The 23,333-nt window shown below is 42.6% G+C and overlaps 1 protein-coding gene across 2 annotated transcripts in view; it reads left to right on the forward strand.

Annotated features, from left to right (window-relative positions):
* The first annotated feature begins 12,782 nt into the window (after positions 1-12,782).
* Positions 12,783-23,333, forward strand: part of SPAG6 (sperm associated antigen 6) — a 74,975-nt gene continuing 64,424 nt past the window's right edge. For both annotated transcript variants that reach the window (XM_019933169.3, XM_019933170.3), the window contains exons 1-2: positions 12,783-12,897; positions 12,977-13,072. In XM_019933169.3, coding sequence (XP_019788728.1) covers positions 12,873-12,897; positions 12,977-13,072 — 121 coding nt within the window. In that variant the 5' untranslated portion in view covers positions 12,783-12,872. The remainder of the gene's footprint in view (positions 12,898-12,976; positions 13,073-23,333) is intronic.

Below are 23,333 nucleotides of genomic sequence, written 5' to 3' on the forward strand. Positions count from 1 at the left end.
TCTTTTCCTTCTGACATTACCCTGGAATGACAGTTGGAAATTCTGATTCAGTTTGGTGCTCCATGAAATGGAGGCTCCATGTTATTTTGAAATACAATGATTGTTTCTTCCATACAGTTTTACTCGCCTTTTATCCAAAACAAAAGGTCTTGATGAAATTACATTTTAAAGGACCCTTAAAAAAAAAGTATATACCTTTAAGACTTCTAAGTTTCAAAGAGCACAGAACGCAGCTCCAACATAAGGCTCTTGGGTTAGATAAGGTCACTTCGCTTGAGGATGTTTCTTCAAGTAAAAAATGAACAGTACAACAGGTGATTATTTCTAAGGTCGCTTAAAAAAAAATCCGGATTCCTCCAAAATAAAACCTTGAATTAAACTGGGACCACAGAATTCAGATAGATGGGTTCTTTACAAGGAAGAGAAAGTATCACATATTAGAGCCTCCCAGTAGATCAGACTTGGGAAATGCCACCGCGAAGCCTGTCCATCTCCTTACAAATCTCAAGATCTCCCAGTTTTGATTATGAAAGTCTCCGAAAATGTTTACACAGTCGAGTGTTTCCTGTTTCCGCACTTAATTTTTTTTAACGTTTTTTCTTCTTTTGGTTCTTGAAACGGATTTCCTTTATTTGCACCAGTTTCTTTTTCTGAGTGTGCAATTTCTAGAGGTCTCACATGAAGACTTCACCATCAACTTTTTGTCTTCATCAAGTCGACGACATCAACAGTTATTCATCACTGGAAAGGCTACTCCAGGATCCTTATGAGTTTTCTGAAGAAGTTCAAGTGCCTGTGGAAAACTCACGCGAAGTCTCATTTAACCCCCTAAATGAATAGTAAGCACTACATAAAACTTCCAATGGATGAGTTAAATTACCCCCATTCTTCTGTTTTCTTAAAATATCCCTTCCAGAGGCTATTAGAAGGGAATTTCCCAAAATAGCAAGTGATGTTCCCTCAGAGTCACCTACATTTCAGTTAAAAAAAAAAAAAAAGTTACTTCTTGCTCTGATTGTTGGGTGGTCATCAACTCCAAACTTCAAAGTGAACGTGATTTCAAGTTCCGTGCGGATTCGGCGCTCTTCAACTCTGTCCTTTTAAGTTAGCTAGAACCCAACAGACCCTCGGAAGGCTGCGGACTAGGGTACTCGGGAAACGCGTCGAAAATTGGGATGGAAGGAATGAGAACGTTACAGAGATGGATAAAGAAGTTACTGGAGATAGCGAAGCCTGTCCAGGAGCTCCAGTCTTAGGTCTAAGTGCCCCCACGAGTGGAAATATTCAAAGAAAGCCGAAGACAGGAGCGCAGTGCGCGGCTTGCAAGATAAAGCGGGGGCGAGGGTAATTAGGGTGGAAAGAGCATCGGCTTAAAAAAAGAGAGAGAAAGAAAGGCTTCCTATGTTCGGGTGCCCGGTGGAAAGGGCACAGGACGCCCGGCCGGAGAAAATGACCTTCGTTTCCCGGCAGCGCTGCCTTCCCGATTAGGGAGCCTTTACCAAAAGGACCGGTTACAGAGAAAACGGCCCTTCTCCCTGTTTTATTTTTTAACTAGCAGCTCTCCGAGAACCGCAAAGAGCGACAGCCCGGACCTCCGCCCCCGATTGCGCCGCGGGGTTCGGCCCGGCCCAACGCTCGAGCCCAGGCCGCGGGGCACCGGGAGGCCATTTTGCGCGTGCGCGGCGCGCCACCCTCGGCTCGGCGGACTCGGATCCCGCCAATTTTGAAAGCGAGATTCCCAGGCCTCGGCAGGCTGGGGAGGCGGGAAAACGAAGTCGTGTCTCCAAGGCCGGACCCGGTGGCGAGCGGCGGCGACAGCCGGGTGCGCGTGATCTCACAAGGCGGCCCCCGTCCTGCCGAAGGCCTCTCCGCCCGGCGGGACACCGAGGCGCGGCAACCGGCCCCTGGGCCGCGAGAGCTCAGCGCGGGCAGGAAAGTGTCCCACGTCCCGGGAGGCGGCGGCGTCGCCTGCAAAGCCCTCAGAAGCGATTCCTTGCGGGGCCATTCCAGATTATCGCCTCGCTTTGCCCTCCTCCCTCCGGCTGCTTCAGATCCTGTGCCCTTTCTCCTTCAATAACAAGGTGTCCTTGGAGTTTAGGGTTTTGTTGGAAAGACTGTAAGCCAAATTATTAACAAAATATAAAACTGCCATTTGAGGCTTCCCGAAGGCTGAGCTTCAGCCTACCCGAAGGGTCCTCCAGTTGAACTTGTTTAATGGGTAGAACGGGCTCTAATCCCCTGGGAAGAAAACCTGACCAGGTGAGTGTCGAGGAAGGGGTGGCTGCGCGATAGGAATCTTAAGATCTGGGCAAAGGACCACACTTTAGGACCCAAATGCGAAGCCTGGGGCTCCGGGCAGGGCGAACCTGGAAGGTCCGGTGCTCTCGCACTCCGGCGCCATTGAGACCCCGGCGGGGCAGAGGATCGGGCGGTTGGAGGTTGGGATATCGCCTCTGAAAGCCGCCGGGACGCAGCGGTTTCCAGCAGAGTCCGCGCCTGCCTGATCCCCGGGGCAGAAAAGCTTCTCTGACCCAGGAGTCCCACGTGCGCCCAAAAACGGGGAGAGGAAGGGACGGCTTGGGGAGGGGGACAGGGGTAACAGCAGAGAAATGAAAGCGGCCTAAAATGGGCGACGCCCGGCGAGTCCTCTTTAGCGGCGCGGCAGACTGCAGGAGCCGCCATTTGGTGGCGGATTTCGGTATTTCAGTAGCACGTTGTGCTGAACGTCACAACTGGCTTGTCTACGTGGCAAGGTCGTTTCGGAACCGCCGTTTTTAAAAATGCAAATTTCCCCCAGGCCTCCCCCCTTCCCCGGAGCACCGACCCCTCCCCTACTCGCGGTGGAGGGCGCCGCGTCTCGGCTCCCCCTCGACCCGGGGCGGGGACCTCGGGGCTGCACTGGGCTCCACCCGCGCCCAAGGGCTAGTGTGATGCGGGGTGGAGCCCAGCGCAGGACTAACGGGTGTTTTTCTCCCCGTTTTTCCCAGATTGCGAGCCCGCAGCTTTCCTCTCCCCTGCGGAGAATCTCATTTCCTTGGGGCGGTGACGGGCATTGTCTCTTTGCGGGGGTCGCGTGCCAGCCCTGGCCTCCCGCCTCACACCTCTCGGAAGCAAGGAAGAGAAAGGCGGGCCAGGCCTGGCGGAAAGGGACCCACCCGACGAGACGCGGCTCCTCGGGTAGTGTCGGGTTAGCATCCCGGACTGGCGCTTTCAGCTCGCTCCGGAGCCCCTGGGAGACCCGGGGAGCTACACACCTCTGGGGAGTGCCAGGACGTCGGCGTCCCACCTGGGGTCACCGTGTCTTACACGGTCTCCATTAAAAGCCCCCGAAGCGCGAGGTGCCTATCGAGAGGAGAACAAAGGGCCGAGGGGCGAGCGCAAGGCGAGTCGGCGCGCGCGGCTGCCCTTAGCTGGGCCCGACTCGGAGGCGGGGGCGCCAGGAGGGCCGACTCGCGGCCGGGAAGGGAGGCGGCGGGCGCGCAGCGGAGTCCGCAGCCCCCGCCTCCCCGGCGGACTGAAAGAGTCGTCTTTGAACCAGAGCTGCCATGTTGCATTCGCGGAGGACGCCAGTAATTTGACGCTCCCGAGGCAGCGACACCCCCAACCCGAGAGCCTTTCGGGGCCCTGCGTGCCGCACAGCAGTGGTCACAGCCCGAAGGGGCCGCGGGGCGCGGGCGGGAGCGCGAGCCCTGCGGGCGGCCGAGCCGGGGCGGCCGCGGCGCCGCCGCTTCCCCTCGCCACTTTCCTTCCAGGGGCTGCGGGGCTGCGCGCTCTGCACAGGCTCGGTTGCCAGTAGCAACCACACGACGGCGATTTGCAGCCAGGGCTGCAGCCGCGGGTACCGCCGCCGCTTCGTACATCTCGGTGTCTAGCATTTAGAACTCTAGGGGTTGCCCTCGTTGACATCTCTCGCCTCCACCCCTCCGTGTCCTCATCCTCCGAGACCCTCAGCTCCACTCGAAAGCTAGTACCCCCGGCTCGGCCCTGCCCCCATGGCAGACAATAGACAAATAGGCTCCAAGCGCACGCTGCCGCGCAGGCACCTGAGCCCCCAAGATCCCGGCGCTCGGCTTCGTCCCAGCCCCAGGTGCCCTCGTCTCCAACTTGAGCCGAAATTCTTTGTCAATGGCCAGTCCATTAAAAAGGTTTTCTAGATATCAGCAATAAGGATGGTGGTAAAGAAAGAAGTCAAGATGCCCACTCCCTCTCTAGTAACATCGACACAAAGAGCTTAGGGTTGTGTCTGCCCTTGGTAAAGGTGGCTTTCCTCTGGGTTATAACCACAGGCAAACGCTACAGCCTTCCCTCTTCTTTGTCTACCACGAATATTTTGCACGAAATTCATAATATAACTGCTTGTGTAGCTCAAACATTACCTCCAGATACTTGTTCTTATACATAGGTGGATGGAGCACTTTTTTCTCCTTCATCTCATGTGATAAACCACACCAGACGTCAGCAGTAGGGATGCATAAAGAAAATGATTGACATTAACCCTTATGAATCTTTCTGCCTTTTCTAATGTCTGTGGCTCTAGGACGTTGATTTAATTTTTAACAGAACTCTTGTTAATGTTTTAAACAAGTTTTTATTGAAGAAAAATCTTAAATGTATCCAGCAAAATATTTTGATTAGCTAGTAGGATAACCCCGGGAAATACATGCATTGCCAAGTTTCATCGCTCTTAACAACTGACCCGGTTTTAAACAGCTATTAAGTTAGTGGAGTGTTCTTCCTAGATTGACATTTAATGTAAATCACAGATGTGCTGAAATTTTTAAGTTTAAAGCTCCTTGAGGACAAGCACCTGTCTTATTTATCTTTGTATGCTCCGGAGTCCCTTTAACATAACTCAACAAATATTTGTTGAATTTCCAGAGGATTCCAGAAGTTCAACAGCCCTTGTGAGAAATAAAACTTACTAATAACTACTATAAAGCTTGGATATCTTTAATGAACTCAATGAAAAGGTAAAGATTTTCCAAGCCAGTGGCACTAATCAGATATCCTCATTCGTGCATATTTTTACCTAATTATATTTCGAATGTGGTGACTGTACTAAAAAATATCTGACAGATGTTTCCAAAATTCTAAGAATAAGAACTTGTAACTTTGTTATTTTCCCACCAAAGGTGTCTGGAAATTGGTTAAATAGGCATAAGATGATATTTTAAAGTGACTTTCATACAGCACAGGCAGGGTGTTAACTGTCTTCACAGTTCAACAGGAACTCTTAAGGAACTACTATTGGATACTGCAAATCTAAGACAATGCAGCTTGAAATATCCTATTTAATTTAATCTTTAAAACATACTGAAAATAGTTAATATGTCTTAATCATATCTGATGGTAAACTTAAATCAACATGCCTCCTAAAATGCTTCTTAGGTATGATGTTATGAAAGGGGTTCACCTTTAAGCTTCACAAAACGTCAAGTTCATTAAATAAGACAGTTTACTTCAAAGAAGAAAGTTAGCACTACTTGGTTCCTGGGGGCAACATAATGACCTGTAGCTTGCCCAACACTCCCCACCTCCACCTGAAAAACACGAAAGCAAGGCTTTAGTGAAAAGTTCCTTTCTATGGTCTTTCAGGAAAGAAAAGCTCCAACAACTTGCTTTGGACCAAGTTAAAGAGATTATCTCCCTTTTTCATTACGACTGTGTCTTTCAATGAATTGAAGGATAAGATCAAAGTGCATTCATATTCATGTGAATTATCGCTATTGACTTGAATAATGATGGATTTCATTGTTTTATTTAAACTGAAACCAGAAATGCTGCTGCTTTTGAGTCTACACCCCTAAGGCTGTAGAATTTCTTCTGAGGACTCAAAAGCCAAGCAATTAGGTCTGACAACCACGTCATTTCCATAATGTACTTCCATACAAAGGACTTTTTACTGGAATTGGTTACATTTCTATAGAATCTTACCATGCAATTTTTGACTCCTTTCCAACCTTCTGAACAAGACTCCTAAGTTCAATAAACACTCATCCAAAATACTTAAGTATAAATGATACTGGGAAAATGGAGTGCTGTTTAGAAAGCATCTAGCTGTTCATGAATCAGAAAATTAATGTTACCAGTAATTAACTCAGAAGAGTGTTTTTCCTTTGAACATGATATATTACAGTTTGTTTTCTAGTGTAACTGAAGAAGTCAGTCAGGGTAAGCTTGGGAAAATGTGTTTACCAGCTGTTTCTTTCTAAATATGCCTCATGACAGTTATCTTAAAATATATTCATTTGGGTTCTCTTCAAACTATGCCATCATTTTCTAATGAGAAAGAGGTTATGAGATCTGAAGGACTCCACTCACTTTTACTAAATAATCATTCTGCTCAAATTATTCACCAATTAAAATTATCACTTTGGAGACCACTTCTAAGGAAATTCATTAGAATAAAGTAAGTTTACAACAGAATGATATAAGCAACCTTTAAAATAGGCTTAAGGAAATCCTTTTTCATGAACTTAATATACACAATTCGTATAGGCTCTCTAAACTTAAAGACAGACCTTAGTGCAACCAAATCTATTATATTATCATGGTCTGCATTGGGTTCTGAGAATACACTTTCCAAGAAAGATAACTGACATCTTAATTGGTATCAGTCTTAGATGTTTGCCATACGTTTAAAGCATTATGCATAAGCATCATATTAAAAAAAAAATCAAGGTTTTTCTATCCAGTTATGCTACAAGAAGTCTCTATCTTAATTGTCCCCATTTGGTGTCCTTAGTATTGCAAGGCAATCTTTAAGCCAAAAGTTTTTTAGTAAGTTTGGTTCTCTGGGATTTGACCATAAATATACTGACATTACTTGTATACATCTAATTTTATCTGTAAACTTCCAAGACCTTCACCCTTGACATAATCAGAATGATAAGCAATTACGTATTATTTCACCGGGAAAAATAAAGCAGTCCTAGAATAAAAAGCATTTCTTTACTATTCATTTCCTGTTTTATTAATGGGAAAGGCATTGGTATTTTCTTCATATTGGTAGTCATTAATCTTTTCTTATGTGGTCCATATGAAAACCTTTATTCTTCGCTTTAAAAAATAAATATGAGGTAACACTGGAGTAGGACGTAAAGTAGTTCAGCTTTAGCAATATTCAGATGTTTCCTCAGAAATACCAAAAAAAAAAAAAAAAGGCAGGAGTTGTGTTGTATAGCTTACTTGGACTAAGGAAGATGCAAATCATAGCGCAAGTTATCTCCACTTAAAAAATGGGAAGCTGTGCCACTGGGTCTTCCAAGTCTAGCCTACGTTTTAGCGGAGCTCTCTCTCGGCTCTGATAATCTGTGGGGGGAACCGACGTGCAGGGTGGATAGACAGCCTGTGCTATTTTTGTGAAAGCACAAACCTTGAACACTGTCTCTCTGTACTTTTGCAGTATTTCCTAGGAGTCAGAGCATACAGTCAATTATTTTTCAGAGTAATCAATGAGCAAGAAGTTTTGGCTTGAGATTTGATGTAGCGAAATGACGTCAAAAATTTAAAAAAAAAAACAAACCAAAAACACGAGGCTCGCACATGCGCAGTGACATGCAGCTTTTTTTTCTTTCCTTTTTTAAAGTAAGGTTTGGGCTCCTCACTCAGCCTTTGGGATCCGGCCTGCGCCGCCGGGGTCTAGGGAGCTGACTGATGTAAGGTGGTGTAGGATTCCCACACCCCACTCCCGGCTAAGAGAGTCTGATCCCCCTCCCCCGCTAACGGGGCTCTCTTTTTTTAAGTCCCTGGAGGAGCAAGTCAGGGGAAGCAGGGCCGAACGGAGCGGCCGCCGCGAGCTTTTCTGGCTGCGCAACGCTGCGGGGCCTTTGCTCCCGGGGTTCCAGCTTCCGCCCGCTCCGGGCTCGCCCCTGCGAGTTGGCCACACCATTCCCGGGCCCACGGGTCAGCCGCGCCGCGGGGAGGATCGGGCCGGGAGCCGTCCGCGAGAGCCCGCGCGGCGGTGCGGTGCTTGCTGGAGGCCTGGCCGGGGGAAGCAAAGCGAAAGGACAGAGGCCTTCTTCATCTTGCAACCCGCCCCCAGCAGACGTCGGCTTGCGGCATCTGCGGCCCCTTCCCTTCTGATCCCCAGGCCGGCGGCCCGCAGGGTTACGAGCAAGCCGAAGCTGGGACCTCCCCCCTCGCTCACACCCGCAGGCCCGCGGCCGGCCCCCGGAGGCCCCGCTGGAGGGGGGCCGCCCGCGCGTAGCCTGCGCCACGCTTCCGCACTCTACCCCTCGGGCCGCGCGCCCCCGCCTCTGCCTCCAGCCGGCGCTCCCGGCGCTGCCGCCCCCGCGGCCCCTTTTCGGCCCAGCCCAGCGACCCACGGCGGGGGCTTAGCGGCTTTCTGATTCGAACGATGGCCTGACCCCAACCCCAACAGATTCCCGCGCCCCCTCCCCGCTGAGAACTGCGCGGAGTGCGCGGGGGTGCCCGCTGGAGTCTGAGAAACTCTGGCCTAAAGGAAAAGCCGAGGACATCGGAGGAGCATCGTGTTCTTCCTTTTTCCTGCGGCTCCGACACCCCGTCCACATTGAACGCAGTTGCCTGCCTTAAGGCTAGCGCCGTCGAGCCGGGGACCCCGTGCCCATTGCGCGCGCGGAGACCCGCCTACGTCTAGCTTCGCAGCGTCGGCCCAGAACCTTCCGCTTGCGGCGGGCGGGGTCGCCGCGCAGCCCTGGCAGGACCCGCACATGGGGGATGCGTGAGCCGCGTCCTCCTGGGTCTTGGCCTAGATGCGCGCTTGGTGGGCTCCGGGTTTTTTTCCCTATGTGGCACCTTCCATCTTTTGTCTCTTGCGTCCAGTACTAATAAAAACGTGGGAAAGGAATAGCACCGACCTTGTCTCAGAGAAGTCCAAGGCCAAGATTTTAAAGGGGTGGGGGGCCTGGGGAGCGCTGAGAAGGAGTGGCTGACAGACTTCTATGGCAGGGTGCCTAGAGGGTATCTGGTGGTGCGGGGTTCGGGTACAGCCTTAAAGGAATACTCACATAAGTCTTTAAAAAGAAGATATTCACATAACACACACGCACACCAAGCAGCAATAAATTGGTCTTTATGCATGTCCCACTGCCTTCGAAAATGTTATGCTGTATTTCAGGCATTAGAATCATCAATTTTTAGTATCAATCACTTTGTGCTATAATGGTGGCTTTGGAGGTGAACTTATTCGTGTGTGGAATCCCCCTAATCACGGTTTACTTTGGAAGTGGAAAGGATGAGATCAATCTATGCATCCACTGAATTCCTGGAAAAGGAAGCCATGTACAGGCGTATCTTTAGAACTTTGGGGCCAGCAAAATCACTGTCATTTAAACATTTTATTGGCCTTAACACAAAGAAACGTAAACACTTTAAAGTCTGAAATATAAGGAGTTGACTTTAAAAGGCTTGAAAAGCAAAGAATAGGAAACAAGACACAAACACAACATCAGCATAGAAATGTTAATCTTCTCTTTCTGGATGGAAGTGTCCGAGTCTTTTCTGCTCTGCTGACAAACTTGATGGCACAACCGGTTGGTCTGCTAAAACCCAAATGTAAACTCCTGAGGCTTTTACTCAAAAGAGGAGCAGAGCAACATTTAAGATGTCATATGTTTGCTTTCATCATTATAGGTAATATTTTGAGTCCACTAACTTGGTCATGTAATACCTTTATTTTTCATTCAAGTATGTAAATATTATTAATTTTAGATTTGATGTTGGCAAAATGATTATTGTATTCTTATGACTTGCATAATTGCATGCAGTTGCCAAATGAATGCATATTTAAATACTACCATTATGTTTTAATTCTTTGGGGGAGGAGGGAAGGAGATTTCATATCTAGGCAAAAGTCAGCTAATTTTTCTTAAAAACAAGACACCTTTTATTAGTTAAGTGATGTTTTAGATATTCTCACTTCTTCCCCTAGGTTATCCTAAGTCCTTCTTCTTTGTTCCCAAGGCACTTAACAGTGCTGAGTGCAATAATAGCCCTTAAAACAGGGCAGGCTGCAGTATATGCTTATTTAATGAATTAAACTTTCTTTAGATGTCGATCTCCCACTAGGTTTCATGTCCTAGAAGACAAGCACATTCTGTTAGTAGTAGTGTCTGGCACACACTGATATTTAATGTTTTTGGCTTGGGAGAGGAATATATATACACTTGATTCATTCAACAGCAGTTTTTTAAATGTGGATATTAATATCTACTTAGAACATATAAAGCTTTAACTTTTAAAATTCTTCTAGAAGCTGAAGGAAAAGAAAACATGTCTGTTAAAATTAGTAAAATTTCTTTTAGGCACATGCAGAATATATTCCCATGATAATGGGTTTTTCTGAATTCCCAGAGCAGATTTTTAAAGAGAAACAGAACAGGATTTTTAAACTGGCTTTATAATGTTGTCTTTTTTGAGTCTCATTTTCATAAAAAGATAAATGCAGAAATGATTTTGAAATTACATGTGATTAGCTTTATACAAAAGGGGACAAAGTCTTCCACACAAATCTTTCTTGGAAACATTTTTGCAAGTTATTCAGATAATAAGTTTCATTCTCAATCAAATGTGTAGTTTAATGTGTCAAGTACACTGTATATCTGTATTAAAGTCAGCTGGTACTTTAAGAAGAGTAATCTTAAATAGCACCTTTTCTTCCTTTTTTTTTTTTAATTGAAATATCCCTTTGAATAGTTTTCTTTCCCACTGCTTAACTGTTAGAGGTGTGTATGTCATCTTGGGGCATTCAACTAGCTTTGTGAAACAGAATGGTATTTTATTTTATAGTTAGTAAGTTGAAAAGTGAGTCAGAAAATATAGATTGGCTTTGTCAGTAAAAATAATCTTTCAGTTTTGCCATATCTTATATTTGAATTACTAACAGTTCATTTAAGTTTTACAATTAATCTGTTACAGTTCTCCATTTAATTTTAAGGATTTTAAAAAAGAAAGCTAGAATAAAGAGCAAAGATCTAGCTTCTTTAGTATGTCCAGTTTCAGATATAAAGTAGGAATTCTATATTGTGTTTCATCAGGAACAATACAGTTTAACCCACAGGCACTGTTAATGACAAATACTCAGAATCTATAGTTAAAAATAATTTATATACCACTTGAACTTAAGTTTTCAAACTTTGTAGGGTTCCGTAAGTAGACTGTTACGTTTATAGGTTTAGCCTTTTTTTCACTATTAAGCTCTTATCTCAACACGTTTCAAGTAGAAAATACATAGTAAAAAGAATTACTGAAAATGGCAGCTGTAGTCACTTCGGAGTTTGAATTGTTAAAGGACTGAAACCAAATATGGAACCTTTTAGTTTTAAGGGGATTTCTTTTTTCACAATGCAACAAGGAACTGAAAATAAAATTACAGTGAAGGTGTATTTGCCATTTTAATTATTTGTTCAACTTGTCCCTCCCCCTGCCCCCCAATCTCTAAATTAGTACACACAAAAACTTTAATTCTAAAGGACCTGTTTCCTTAGGGAAATGTGGAGATCCCTGTTAAACTTTATGCCTCAGAGTTAAGTAAAGGGATGTGGGTATCATTGGCTTCTGAACTCCGGAGCAAAAGACATGCACCTGTTCTGGGGGTGGTAGGGACCCGGCTGAACATACCTATTTCTCTCTCTGATTGCTAGTCCATTCCACAACTATTTGGGGCTTCACAAAATACCAGGACTTTATCAGAAAGCTCAAGTCAGAGTGAGATTTGAAAGATTATTATATAGGACTCACCCCAGCTAAGTTTGCATGCTCCCTTCTATTAAAGAAGAGATATCAAGAGGTTTCCTGTCTCGGCACTACTCAGCAGCAGCTGTGACTATCCGCTCACTTGACATCTGGCGAAATTGTAGTTTCTGATGGAGGAACATTTAAAGTTGAAACCTGTCACTGAAACATTTGGTATACAGTTTTCAGACACACTAGAAACCAGTGATAGACTACCTAACTTTTGTCAAAAGAAACTGGGTAAAGAATTAAAGTTATGTCAGCAAGGGAAGTCTGGTTAAGATAATTTCAATCAAGGCTTTCCAGGTAAAGATTCTCTCAGTTTCTTTTGGAAATGTCCTTCAGCAACAGAATGAAGCCTAAATTTAAAAGACAAAGACAACATGTTTAAAAATCACATAAAAGTGAGGAAACAGCAAAGTTGGTAGTAATTTGGAGAAAGTCAAGGAAGACAGGACGTTTATCATATTGTTTCCTCGTCTGCTTTCCTCACTGAATCTCTATGAGTGCTTATTAAATGCTTTCAATACAGTATAATTAAATGTATGAACATAGCTGTCTTGACCCTCCAGGAATCCTGAAACCTGAAATGCCGGGTATATAAAAGCTGGACTAAAGGGGAAAACATTTGACTTTAAGGTTGTACTGACAGTAATGTATTTATCAGATTACACAGTGTCCTATATGAGATTTTTCTCGACCGTCGAAGCCCAGGCGACTCCATCGTAAAAGTTTGCTTGTCTCGCCGCACTTGGACCGGGTTCCTGGGCGCGTGGGGCTCCCTCCGGGTTCGGTCTGTAAAACTCCCTGACCTCCTGGCGGACTCCTGTGCCTATAGGGTGTGACCCTCGACGGCGCACGGCTCCCGCGGCCGCCGGGCGAGCTCCGCACGTCGGGGAAACAGCACAGGCTGAGCTCCCCGGTGGACTGTGACCGCGCACGGGGCGCCCGAGCACCGCGCCCTGACGTCACGCCCGGGACCGCCGTTGCCGCGAGAGGGCTGCGTTCCGGTTCCGGTCGGTTGCCCGGGAGACGCGGGTACACAGAGAGACCTGGCTCCCGTCGGAGTCCGAGTGGTCGCCACGGTCGCCCCCTCCGCGGACTCTCAGGCCGGGCGCAGACGAGCCGGGCGCCGCCGAGTTGGTGGCGAGGGCGCCATGAGTCAGAGGCAGGTGTTGCAAGGTAGGTCCGGGCGCCCCGACGGGGGGCGGCGGGGCCCAGGGGCCGCGGGCGGTGCGCTCCAGCGTGTCTCTCCCCGCAGTGTTCGAGCAGTACCAGAAAGCCCGGACCCAATTCGTGCAGATGGTGGCGGAGCTGGCGACCAGACCGCAGAACATCGAGACACTGCAAAACGCGGGTGAGCCCTCACCTCGCACTCGCGTCGCTCCACGCCCCTGACCTCGCCTCGCCCGTCGCCCCGCACCCCGGCCCCGCGTCCCTTGGTGCCGCGGCTTCGCCCCGCGCCTCCATTCCTAGTCTCCCTGGGTCCTTGGCCCTGCTTCGCCCCTCACCCCGTATCCCCGGCCCCTCGTCGCCCAGTGTCCCCGGGCTTCTCCTCGCCCCGGGTCCCCGTCGCCCCGCTCCCCAGCCGGCTGAGCTGTTGGGGAGCGGCAGGATGGGGACAGGAGGACAGCGTCCCTAAATTCCTCCAATCCACCGCGGAGGCTGTAGAAGCGTTCGATCTCTTTAGCGGGTCAAGTTTCCAGATTGGTGTGAGAGGGACCCGACGTCCCTATTTCCATCTTTATCGCAACCAAGCAAATGTCAGGTTGTCTGAATCTACCCTAATCAGACCCATTTTATCCGGATGCCCTGCCTTTGATCACCTTCGACTTGACTTTCTCACACCAAAGGAATTCCAGAGCAGTTGACCCGTTATTTCTTGTCTTGCATTAGCGAAAGAGCAAAGATATGCTTGAATATTTTCCAAGAGATTCCAAGTAGGCAGAGACCTAGCTTTGAGAAATCCTTGTGGTGCTGTTATTCCACGTCTCGATCCGAACTCATGTACACTCTACAGGAAGAGGAAGAGTGTGTGCCTGTGTGTGTGATTTGCTTCTTATCTTTTAACATAAACAGAGAAGAAAATGGTGGTACCCTCCCCTCGTCTCTGTCTCTGATTAAGGATGATTCCACCACCATCTGAAGGTAGAATTTTATTGCTACTGTGTCATGAGAAATCTTCAATTTATGGGATGTGATCTTTAAAACTCATTAAATTAACACGGATTTGAAGAAAATTCAGAACATATTTCGGGGCAAGAATGTTTAGACATACTGTTTACTCTGTGTTTCTTTGAAGGGAATTACTACTGCACCTAGCTGGCAATTTCTTCTGTCACTGGGAGGGATTCTGGTGTTTATTATTGCATGTTTTTATTTTGGGAGGGGGATGTATTTAGAATAGGGAAAGTGTATTTTATAATCATTTAAAAAAACTTAATTTTGAGATATTTGTAGATTTACATGCTGTTGTAAGAAATAACATAGAGAGCTAGTGTACCTCAAAACTGTAGTATATCGCAACCAGAATATTGACATTGATAAAAATCCAACAGTTTTTCAGTTTTCCTTGTACTTTAAGTGTATGTGTGCTTTTAGTTCTATACAATTTTATACCGTGTGTATCCATCACCACTATTGTCAAGATACTACTTTCATCACCACAAGGATCCCTTGTGATGCCTTTTTATAGCCACACCTATCTCCCTCTTGTTCCTAATGCTGGGCAACCATTAATCTGTTCTCCATTTTGAAAATTTCAAAGTTGATAGTCTTTTGCTCTACCGTTGTTTCATGTGAATTCATCTTCTTTCTTCTGCACGTGTGTGTGCGCTTGTATGCATGCACGTATACTCCTCACAGTGCCCAGAACAGTGCTGGACACACAGTTTCATATATACTGACCATGTTAACTTCATTAGAGCATATTACATTATTTGAATGCGCTTATTTTTGGATTTTTTCCCCTTTCAGTCCTACTCAGTGGCCTTCGTGAACGGACACTTGCTATTTACAAATATTTAATTTTCTGGACAGTATGTATACAGCTAAACTAAAACATGATTTCTTAAAAAGGGAAAATGATTGACATTCTTTTATAAATTTGATACTGAAATATGGATGTACAGGTAACTCTTAAGATACAGAATATCATGTTTTAGTGTAATAGTGACAGATTATCTCTTCCCATAAGTATACAATGTAGAATATATTGTGGAATTTAATCAATCCAAACAGGCTAAGTCATCACCAAAGTATAAGTGACTTAGATATGGCATTCTTAAATAGCCACCTATTTCCACTTATGGTCTGGCTTATGAAGGAATGGAATACAAAAGGAATATAACTTAATGTTTTGAAGTTATCTGCACTTGCCTAATATCTTGATGGAATGGTAAGATTTTTCTTTCCCCTGAGGAACTTATTTTAATGTATTTCATATTATCTAAATTCAACTTAAGCCCCCCTTTAATAACTTTAAATAGGGACAGATGAGTATTCCAATATATTTATTCTTTTAATTTAAAAAAACCCTGTAAGCTTTGTTATGAAGACTTCTCTTAATAGTCAACTTAACCATTTAAATGGTTTATTTTTAAAACATCACCATGGATTTAAAAATGCTTTTGAATGAGCCACAATATGTGTACATAAAGTATATATTTTGATCAAGCTTTTTTTTTTTTTTCAGTCAAGTGACTTCATTTTGGTATCATAAGATACCAGTGCATTTTATTCCTGACTTTGACATACTGTCTACATACCTGGGAGGGTTTTGTTTTCTCACTTGTCTTCCCTAATAAACTGTTTAAATACATATGTATCATAGATCCAAAATAATGTGAAAAAAAGTTTCCATATATGTATCATGATAAATCAGTAGTTTACTGGTTTAGAATTTTTAAATTCATTCAGTGTGAAAGGAATCTTAAAGGTGAAAGTTATCAATGAAGTTTTATTTCATTTAAAATCTCTGATCTTTCTCATTGTGTTTTTGATGTGCTAATGAGAGAATCTGCTCTATTAAATATGTCCAAAGTAATTATAAAACAAAGTGTTGCAAGATATCTTCTTCAGAGTATTTGGACAAAAATAAGTTTGAGTTCCAATCAAAATTGTTACTAGAAAGAACTGTGTACAATGTGTCTATAACCTAGAGTTTTTTTTTTTCTCACTGAGATTTTGTTCTTTTTAAGTCAAAAGGACATACATGAAAACATTAAAAAGTTTAATGTTTGTTATAAAACCTCTTTATGCTCCCTCAAACCCTATATGTTTGAGCCATTACATCTTGCAGCTATTTAAAAATGAATTTGGATATTTCACCTCTTTGAATAATAACACATGACTTCAGTGGTAGTGATAATACATCGTTACTTGTACCAACTGTGGAATCTCAGCAATTGGAGGTGGTTGTTTAATTACAAAATATAAGAAAGGTGTTTTGTGGTATATTGGAGTACCAGGCCACTCTTTGGTTGTTTAGAAGGTCTTCTAAAATAAGCCAGTAAAAGCCTGAAGAACATGATTTTTAAACTGCTTAGCTGCACGAAATAAACTTCTTCTGAAGCAGCTATTTATATAAGAAAAGTGGGGGTAAAGTTTAAAATAATACTTTGTAATATTTTGCTTGTAACCTATATGTAGCCAAACAGTAAACATGGCAAATCATAGTTATGCACATTTTCAGAAGAGTAGGAATAGAAAAGTTTGCCTATCACTTTAAATATGCACCTGTATGAGGCTAATTTCCAAATTGAGGCAATTTATTTGGTTCATAATTCAAGAAAATAAGTAATATATGTTGACATAAAATGATTTTAAATTGCATGTGTCTGGGGCAGGGTGAAAATCTTCATATTAATGATCTAGAACTTCAATTTGCTATGAGAAGGAAAAGCCTGTAGTAAACATTTATAATGTATTTAAAACACATCCTGGGAGGTACATGTACAATACCGAGATTCTCCTACAAAAACTATTGTTCCAAAGGATATTAGAACTGAAAAGATAATTAGTAAAGCAACTTCAGAAAACTTAAGCAATTATGCCATTTAAATTTGATGTATTTGCCAATATAAAAGGAGCCTTATACTTCTGAATGTATGATAATTAATTCAAAGCACTGACTTTTTCTTTAAGGATAGGGTAGGGATAGAGGCCTTTTTTTTTCTTTCTTTCTTCTTTTTTTTCCCAAATACTTAAGTGGAAAATGTTCCAGGGAGCTATAAAAATTCTGAATTTTTATGCACCTACCAATATGTCCTAAAAACAAGATTTTTCAGAATTTTATTCTGTGTCCCAAATTGTTGTTCCTACATGGACATTTATCTGTTTTGTTATCTAAGCATTGGTACATAAGTAGAAAATAATGCAACCAGGGCTAGGATCTCACTGTTTTCTTAGGAAGAGTTTGATGACTAAAAAGAAAAATCCAAGCTGTAGATAAACCTGTAAGAGTCGGTTTTTGAAATGGCAGATTGTGGGGTTACATTTCAATGTCATAGATTCAATGTTTTTGAAAAGTTATTTTAGTGTTTCCTAAAAGCACTTTACATTCGTTGAATGTTTTTTCAAGACCTTTGCTCCTCTGACTACTAGAACCTTTTCCTACACTTCTTTGCCTGGTTAATTCCTACTCATTCTTTATGGCTCTGTTCAGATGTAGATTCCTCAGGGAAACCTTCCTTGAGCCCTCCCAGCGGGTTGAGTTTATTGATTTATCTTTCCCTGCTTCTAATAGTTCTCTTTCATAGTCCTTATCACAACTGTAATGGTTTAGTTTCTGCTTTCTCTACCAGATGTAAACTTCATGCCTAGCATAATGCTTAGCATAGAGCAGATGTTCAACATGTTTAAATAGAATGAAGGAAGGAGTAATTATTTTTCTAAGTGTTTTCACATCTCTTAGAAGATTAGATTCTTATAACAGCTCAGGTAAGTAGAGTAGGTATCTTGTTCACTGTGGTTAAAGCCCAAAGAAGGTTGGATAATTGCCCTCATCACAAAGTGAGTTAGTGGCCAAACTGGGACTAGGACCTGTTTCTTAATTGCTGTCTGACCTTATGCTCTTTCTGTGTTACCTCAGAGGTATCAGGAAACTATTCCTAGATGTTCTAGGAGTTCCAGATAAACCTCAGTGTTAACTGTTAAAACAAGTCATCTATTTAGGCCTTTGGGTACCAGTGACTGTCCAGTAATTGTGCATAACTGCTTTTGAGGTCTTGTTGAGTACCATTATGGGATCTTGAGTGGAGGCCCAGATGCAGAGGACTAACTTTAATTGGTAACTACCTGGAGGTTTGAGGGAGTGGAAGTTGTATTTAGGGCTTAAACTGGCCTCAGAGCTCTAGAAGACCTTTTGGTTTCCTCTGGCTTCTAAGGAAAGTCTTATCAAACCAGAAGCTCTTTAAAATCACCTGGGGGAAAAAAAAAAATTAAAATCACCTGTGGAAAGTGTGTAATCCACTGCTTGTGTATGTGTGCCTGTGTCTCCAAAGGAAATGATCTCTCTCCACTTTTCCATATATTCTGAGTTGTATCTCTGTGTCAAGTTAGAATCACTATTATATTATGTAAGTAGACTAGATTACATTAGTTTTCTATAAAAATGTCTTTGTAGAATTAGTCTAATAACTCTAAAAGTCCCTCTTTTTTTTTTGAGGGCTTATTTAAAAATAGATACTTAGACTTTCCCACAACTTTAAAAACCTATCATTGAAGATGTCCATTTTGCTGTTAAATTTTTTAATACAAAGATACACTCTTTTATTCAACCAATCTTTTATTAACTATTATGTTTCAAGTCAGGCCTAGGTATGATTTCAGGAAAAAAAAATTTGTTCCTGCTTCCTTTTATTTCACAAAGTGGTTCTCATTCTACTTTTGCTGCCACAAAACTCAGTGCTATGTTCAGAGTTCAGCTGTAGCAACTATCACTATATTTCTGATTTAAAAAATAACCAGCCCCCGTCTCCACTCCATGGCTCTTAATTATTAACTTTGTATCCATATCTTTTAGAGTAAACTGTCTCAAAAAAAAGTAAACTAGGTAGAGTATGATTAAAACAAAGAATTTCATCTGAAGATAGATTTTTGAACTGATTGCCTTCCAAAAGTTTTCTCTTCACATATTACCCATGAAACCTCTTGGAGCAGACAGTCCTTTTAGAACTGTCCTCTTTATTCTCTATACTGACCCCATTCCTAAACATTCCAATCTTCTCCAGGAAGATGGGTGTAATAGGTATATATTGTAAAAGAGAAAACACATTGACAGAAGAAGACAGAACTAATTTAAAATTTGCAGCTCTCTAGAAGACTTTAAATTAAAATAGAATTATATGTATGTGGGGTGGTTTTAGGTGAGGGGATAGTTTAAATGACTCATTTGAGTTCCTTAAAGCTTTATGAATTTATAATAATGACACTTATGTACCTGACCTCGTGTACCTAACAAAAGAACTATGAACACTTTATCCATTTTGTTATTTTAACTAAAATTTACCTAAAAAGAGAAAATTGCACATTAATTTTCAGAGTTTGTTCATTCATCATTCAACAAACATTTACTGAGTGTCCAAGTGCCAGATGCATGCTTAGATGCTGATCATGCAAAAATTGAAGGCATAGACTCTGCCCGTAAGGAGCTTATTTGCTAATGGTGAGATATATAAATACATACTTTTTGATAAGTGTCTGATATATAGACATATGGGACACATATGAAGGGTACCTAATCAAGTTTTAGGAATGAGGAGTGCTGGTCATGGGAGACTTTTAGGAGGAGGGGTTATCTGTGCTTAATTTCTTAGGAGTTAGCTAGATGAAGAAATGGGAGAGGAAAACTGCATTTGGGTAGAGGGAACATTATGTGCAAAGGCAAATAGGCAAGAGAAAAGATGGTACTTGATAGAAAAGGCAGATGTTTAGGTATGGCTGGAACTTCTTGGGGTAATAGGACAAGAGAGAGGCAAGTCAGTGGCTGGAGAGGAAAACAGCCCTAATTATGAAGGACCTCATCTGAAGTTTGGATTTATCCTAAAACCTTTGAAAAACCTTTGAAAAACCTTTGAAAAGTTTTAACTAGAGGGATGGAGGGATTCATTTTGTGTTTTAGGGAGATGATTTTCACAGTGGTGTTGAGAATAGATTGGAGGGGATTGAAACAGGATCGGGAAGACCAGGTATCCATTTTTGCTATAGCAGTCATGCTGGATAAGAGGTCTGTCGGACTTGTGACTTAGTAGAAGGGGGCTGGCAGGGGCAGGTGAGGAGAGAGAGGGGTTCAAAATGACTCCAAGGAAAACTATAATTTGAAAAGATACATGTACCCTAGTGTTCATAGCAGCATTATTCACAATAGCCAACGCATGGAAGCAACCTAAATGTCCATAGACAGATGAATGGGTAAAGAAGATGTGGTATATATATACAATGGAATATTACTCAGGCATAAAAAAAGAATGAAATAATGCCATTTGCAGCAACATGGATGGACCTGGAGATTATCATACTAAGTGAAGTAAGCCAGACAGAAAGACAAATACCATATGATACCACTTATATGTGGAATCTAAAATACGATACAAATGAACTCATTTACAAAACTACAAAACAGAAACAGACTCACAGACATAGAAAACAAATTTATGGTTACCAAAGAAGAAAGAGGGTGGAGGAGGGATAAATTAGTTTGGGATTAACAGATACAAACTACTATATATAAAATAGATAAACAACAAGGTCCTACTGTATAGCACAGGGATACACACACACACACACACACACACACACACACACACATATCTGAATCACTTTGCTGTATACTAGAAACTAACATGACATTGTAAATTAAGTATAGTTCAATAATATTGTTTTTAAAAATTGTTACAGCCATCCACCTGGCAGAGGGTCCAGTACAACATAGGCACTCAATAAATGTTGAAACAGCTTTGGAATGGCAAACTTGTTGCCTGATGAAAGGCAGTCCTTCATGCTTTCACAATAAAATGACTTTTAGAAAGAAACAAAGAAACAAACAAAATGACTCCAAGGCTTCTGGTTACTTAGGCAAATTAGCACTCTTCATTAATGGAGAAGGGATACAAACAGCTCGGGGGAAATGGCGATTTCACTCTGTAACAGTGCTGGGGTTGAAGTGTGTCTGGGAGATCTATGTGCCAGTGACTCTGGTAAGCAGTTTGGATAGATAGGGCTCTGGGGCTCAGGAGAGAGATCTGAAATGAAAATAAAGGCTTGGATATGTGGAACTTACATGTTCATTTGGAAACTATGTTAAAAGCCCATTTTATATTTCTTCACGTTAACTATAAACACGTAAGTTCTAATCATTTTTATCTGAAGTATCATGTAAATTGAACTTGCCATAACTTTTATGCTCTACATACTCACTCAGTATAAATCTCCCATATAGATGGTGGGGGCAGTGACCTAGTCCAGAGTCACAGTTGCACTGGACAAATCAGTGGAATTTCGGTTTAATACAGTAATCATGGAAGAGACCTACAGTAACGTTAATGGCAGAATCATGTGAATTCAAGAGATGGTATGCATTCTAAACCTAGCACAGAGGCCAGTTTTCATTGGTAAATGGGGCGACTGACATTGGAGAAATAGGAGGGCATAGACTCCCGAGCTATAAATAGCATCTACCTGGTAGGATTGTAATGAGGATTAATGGGTTAATATTTGTAGATTTTTTTTTAGAGGAGTGCCTGGAGATGCTCTAGAAGTATATGTTAAATAAGTGAGTACATACTGTGCTTCCTTGCCCTCTTAGAAGAGTTGCTGGCTGCCAGTGAGAGGGTCAGTGATCTCTGTCTCATCTTCCTCTCACCCCTCCCCACTCAACAGTGACATGTCAGGTGTGGTAGTCCTTCACTCACAAATGACTGAATTGACAGTGAATCACCAAACAAAATTCAGAGGATACTGAAGTTAATGAGAATAAATTTAAAAGGAGAAAATATATTACCCTTGATCATAAGAGTTTCTTGAATCATTTATGATTACAATTGAATTTTATGTAAAAAAGACTATATACACATTTTGTGATTCATTCTGACCATTTAAATAAATTATAAGGATCTTTGTGTGTTGTAAGGGATATAACACCTAAAATCATAATTGACTTTATAGTTATGGCAGTGAAAAAGTGTTTCACAGAAAGCAAGACAAATAGATATGTGATACCAAAATTTACTAATTCTTTTTTTTTTTTTTTTTTTTTTTTTTTTTGCGGTACGCGGGCCTCTCACCGCTGTGGCCTCTCCCGTTGCGGAGCACAGGCTCCGGACGCGCAGGCTCAGCGGCCATGGCCCACGGGCCCAGCCGCTCCGCGGCACGGGGGATCTTCCCGGACCGGAGCACGAACCCAGGCCCCCTGCATCGGCAGGCGGACTCTCAACCACTGCGCCACCAGGGAAGCCCATAATTGACTTTATAGTTATGGCAGTGAAAAAGTGTTTCACAGAAAGCAAGACAAATAGATATGTGATACCAAAATTTACTAATTCTTAATCAAATGAAAGAATAGTGGCCAGAGGTATATAATCATAGAGGATGAAAGAAATCAAATCAAGGCCTGAAAATTCTTCTCTAAAGAAAAGCAAGGGAGGAACACAAATATTTTCAAGTGAAAAATGACCAGTGAAGGAAAACGAGAACATGCATTAAAACTCATCAGTGTCATAAAACTTGCTTCAGTAAAAATATAGACATGTAAATGTAATAACTTGTTAAAGAAATAAAAAAAACTAAAATCAGAGAAAAGCTGATGAGTGTAATTGGAATTACTCTGTGATAGGAGAGTAGGTAGTGCTTGTAATAGTAAAATCCAAGTGGATAGTGGTCTCTATAGAGAGTCAAGACCACAAAGTGTTTCAATAAGAGTTAGATGTGCGTTCAGAACCGTGCTAGGTAATTTGAGAAATAGAAGAAAAGTGTAAAACATAAGCACTGCTCTAGAGATGTTCATTATTATACTGAGGAGGTAAGATTTATTCACATAAAATAGAGAACCACATAAATATCAAGGATGGCTACTGTGCTTTGCACAACTTCGGGAGTGCCATTTATATCATGGTCTATGCGAATGGCGTCCCCTGGATTTGTGCAGTATGCAGCCTGCCCAGCCACACATGGTGGGCCTGGGAATTATTCAAAGTCTTCATTTCCATTTATTTACTTCCCTGAGAATGAGTAGTGCAAACAATAAAGCTCCCCATAGCTTCCCATTTCTCTTAGAACAACATCACAGAAATCTTCATTTAACCTATAGCTAAACTTATCTGGCCCCAACCAACCTCTCCAGCTTTATCCCTTGCCGCGTCACCCCTCCCACTTTACATTTCAGACCAGTATAGATTTATCATGGCTTCTTCAACAGTCTGCAACAATCATGCAGCCCTTGTCCAAGCCAGAAACTGGGAAGTATCAGTGATTCCTCCGTCTTCTTCACAATAATCAGTTTGTCTTTTAAATATCTCCTTAGACCTTTCACTTTTCTCTTTCCCTTTTGCCATTACTGTACTCCAGGCTATCTTCACATCTGGCCTAGGTTCCTATAATAGCTTCCTAAGTGGTCTTCTCTC

Source organism: Tursiops truncatus, chromosome 2, assembly GCF_011762595.2.
Source record: "Tursiops truncatus isolate mTurTru1 chromosome 2, mTurTru1.mat.Y, whole genome shotgun sequence".
NCBI classification, from domain to species: Eukaryota; Metazoa; Chordata; class Mammalia; order Artiodactyla; family Delphinidae; genus Tursiops; species Tursiops truncatus.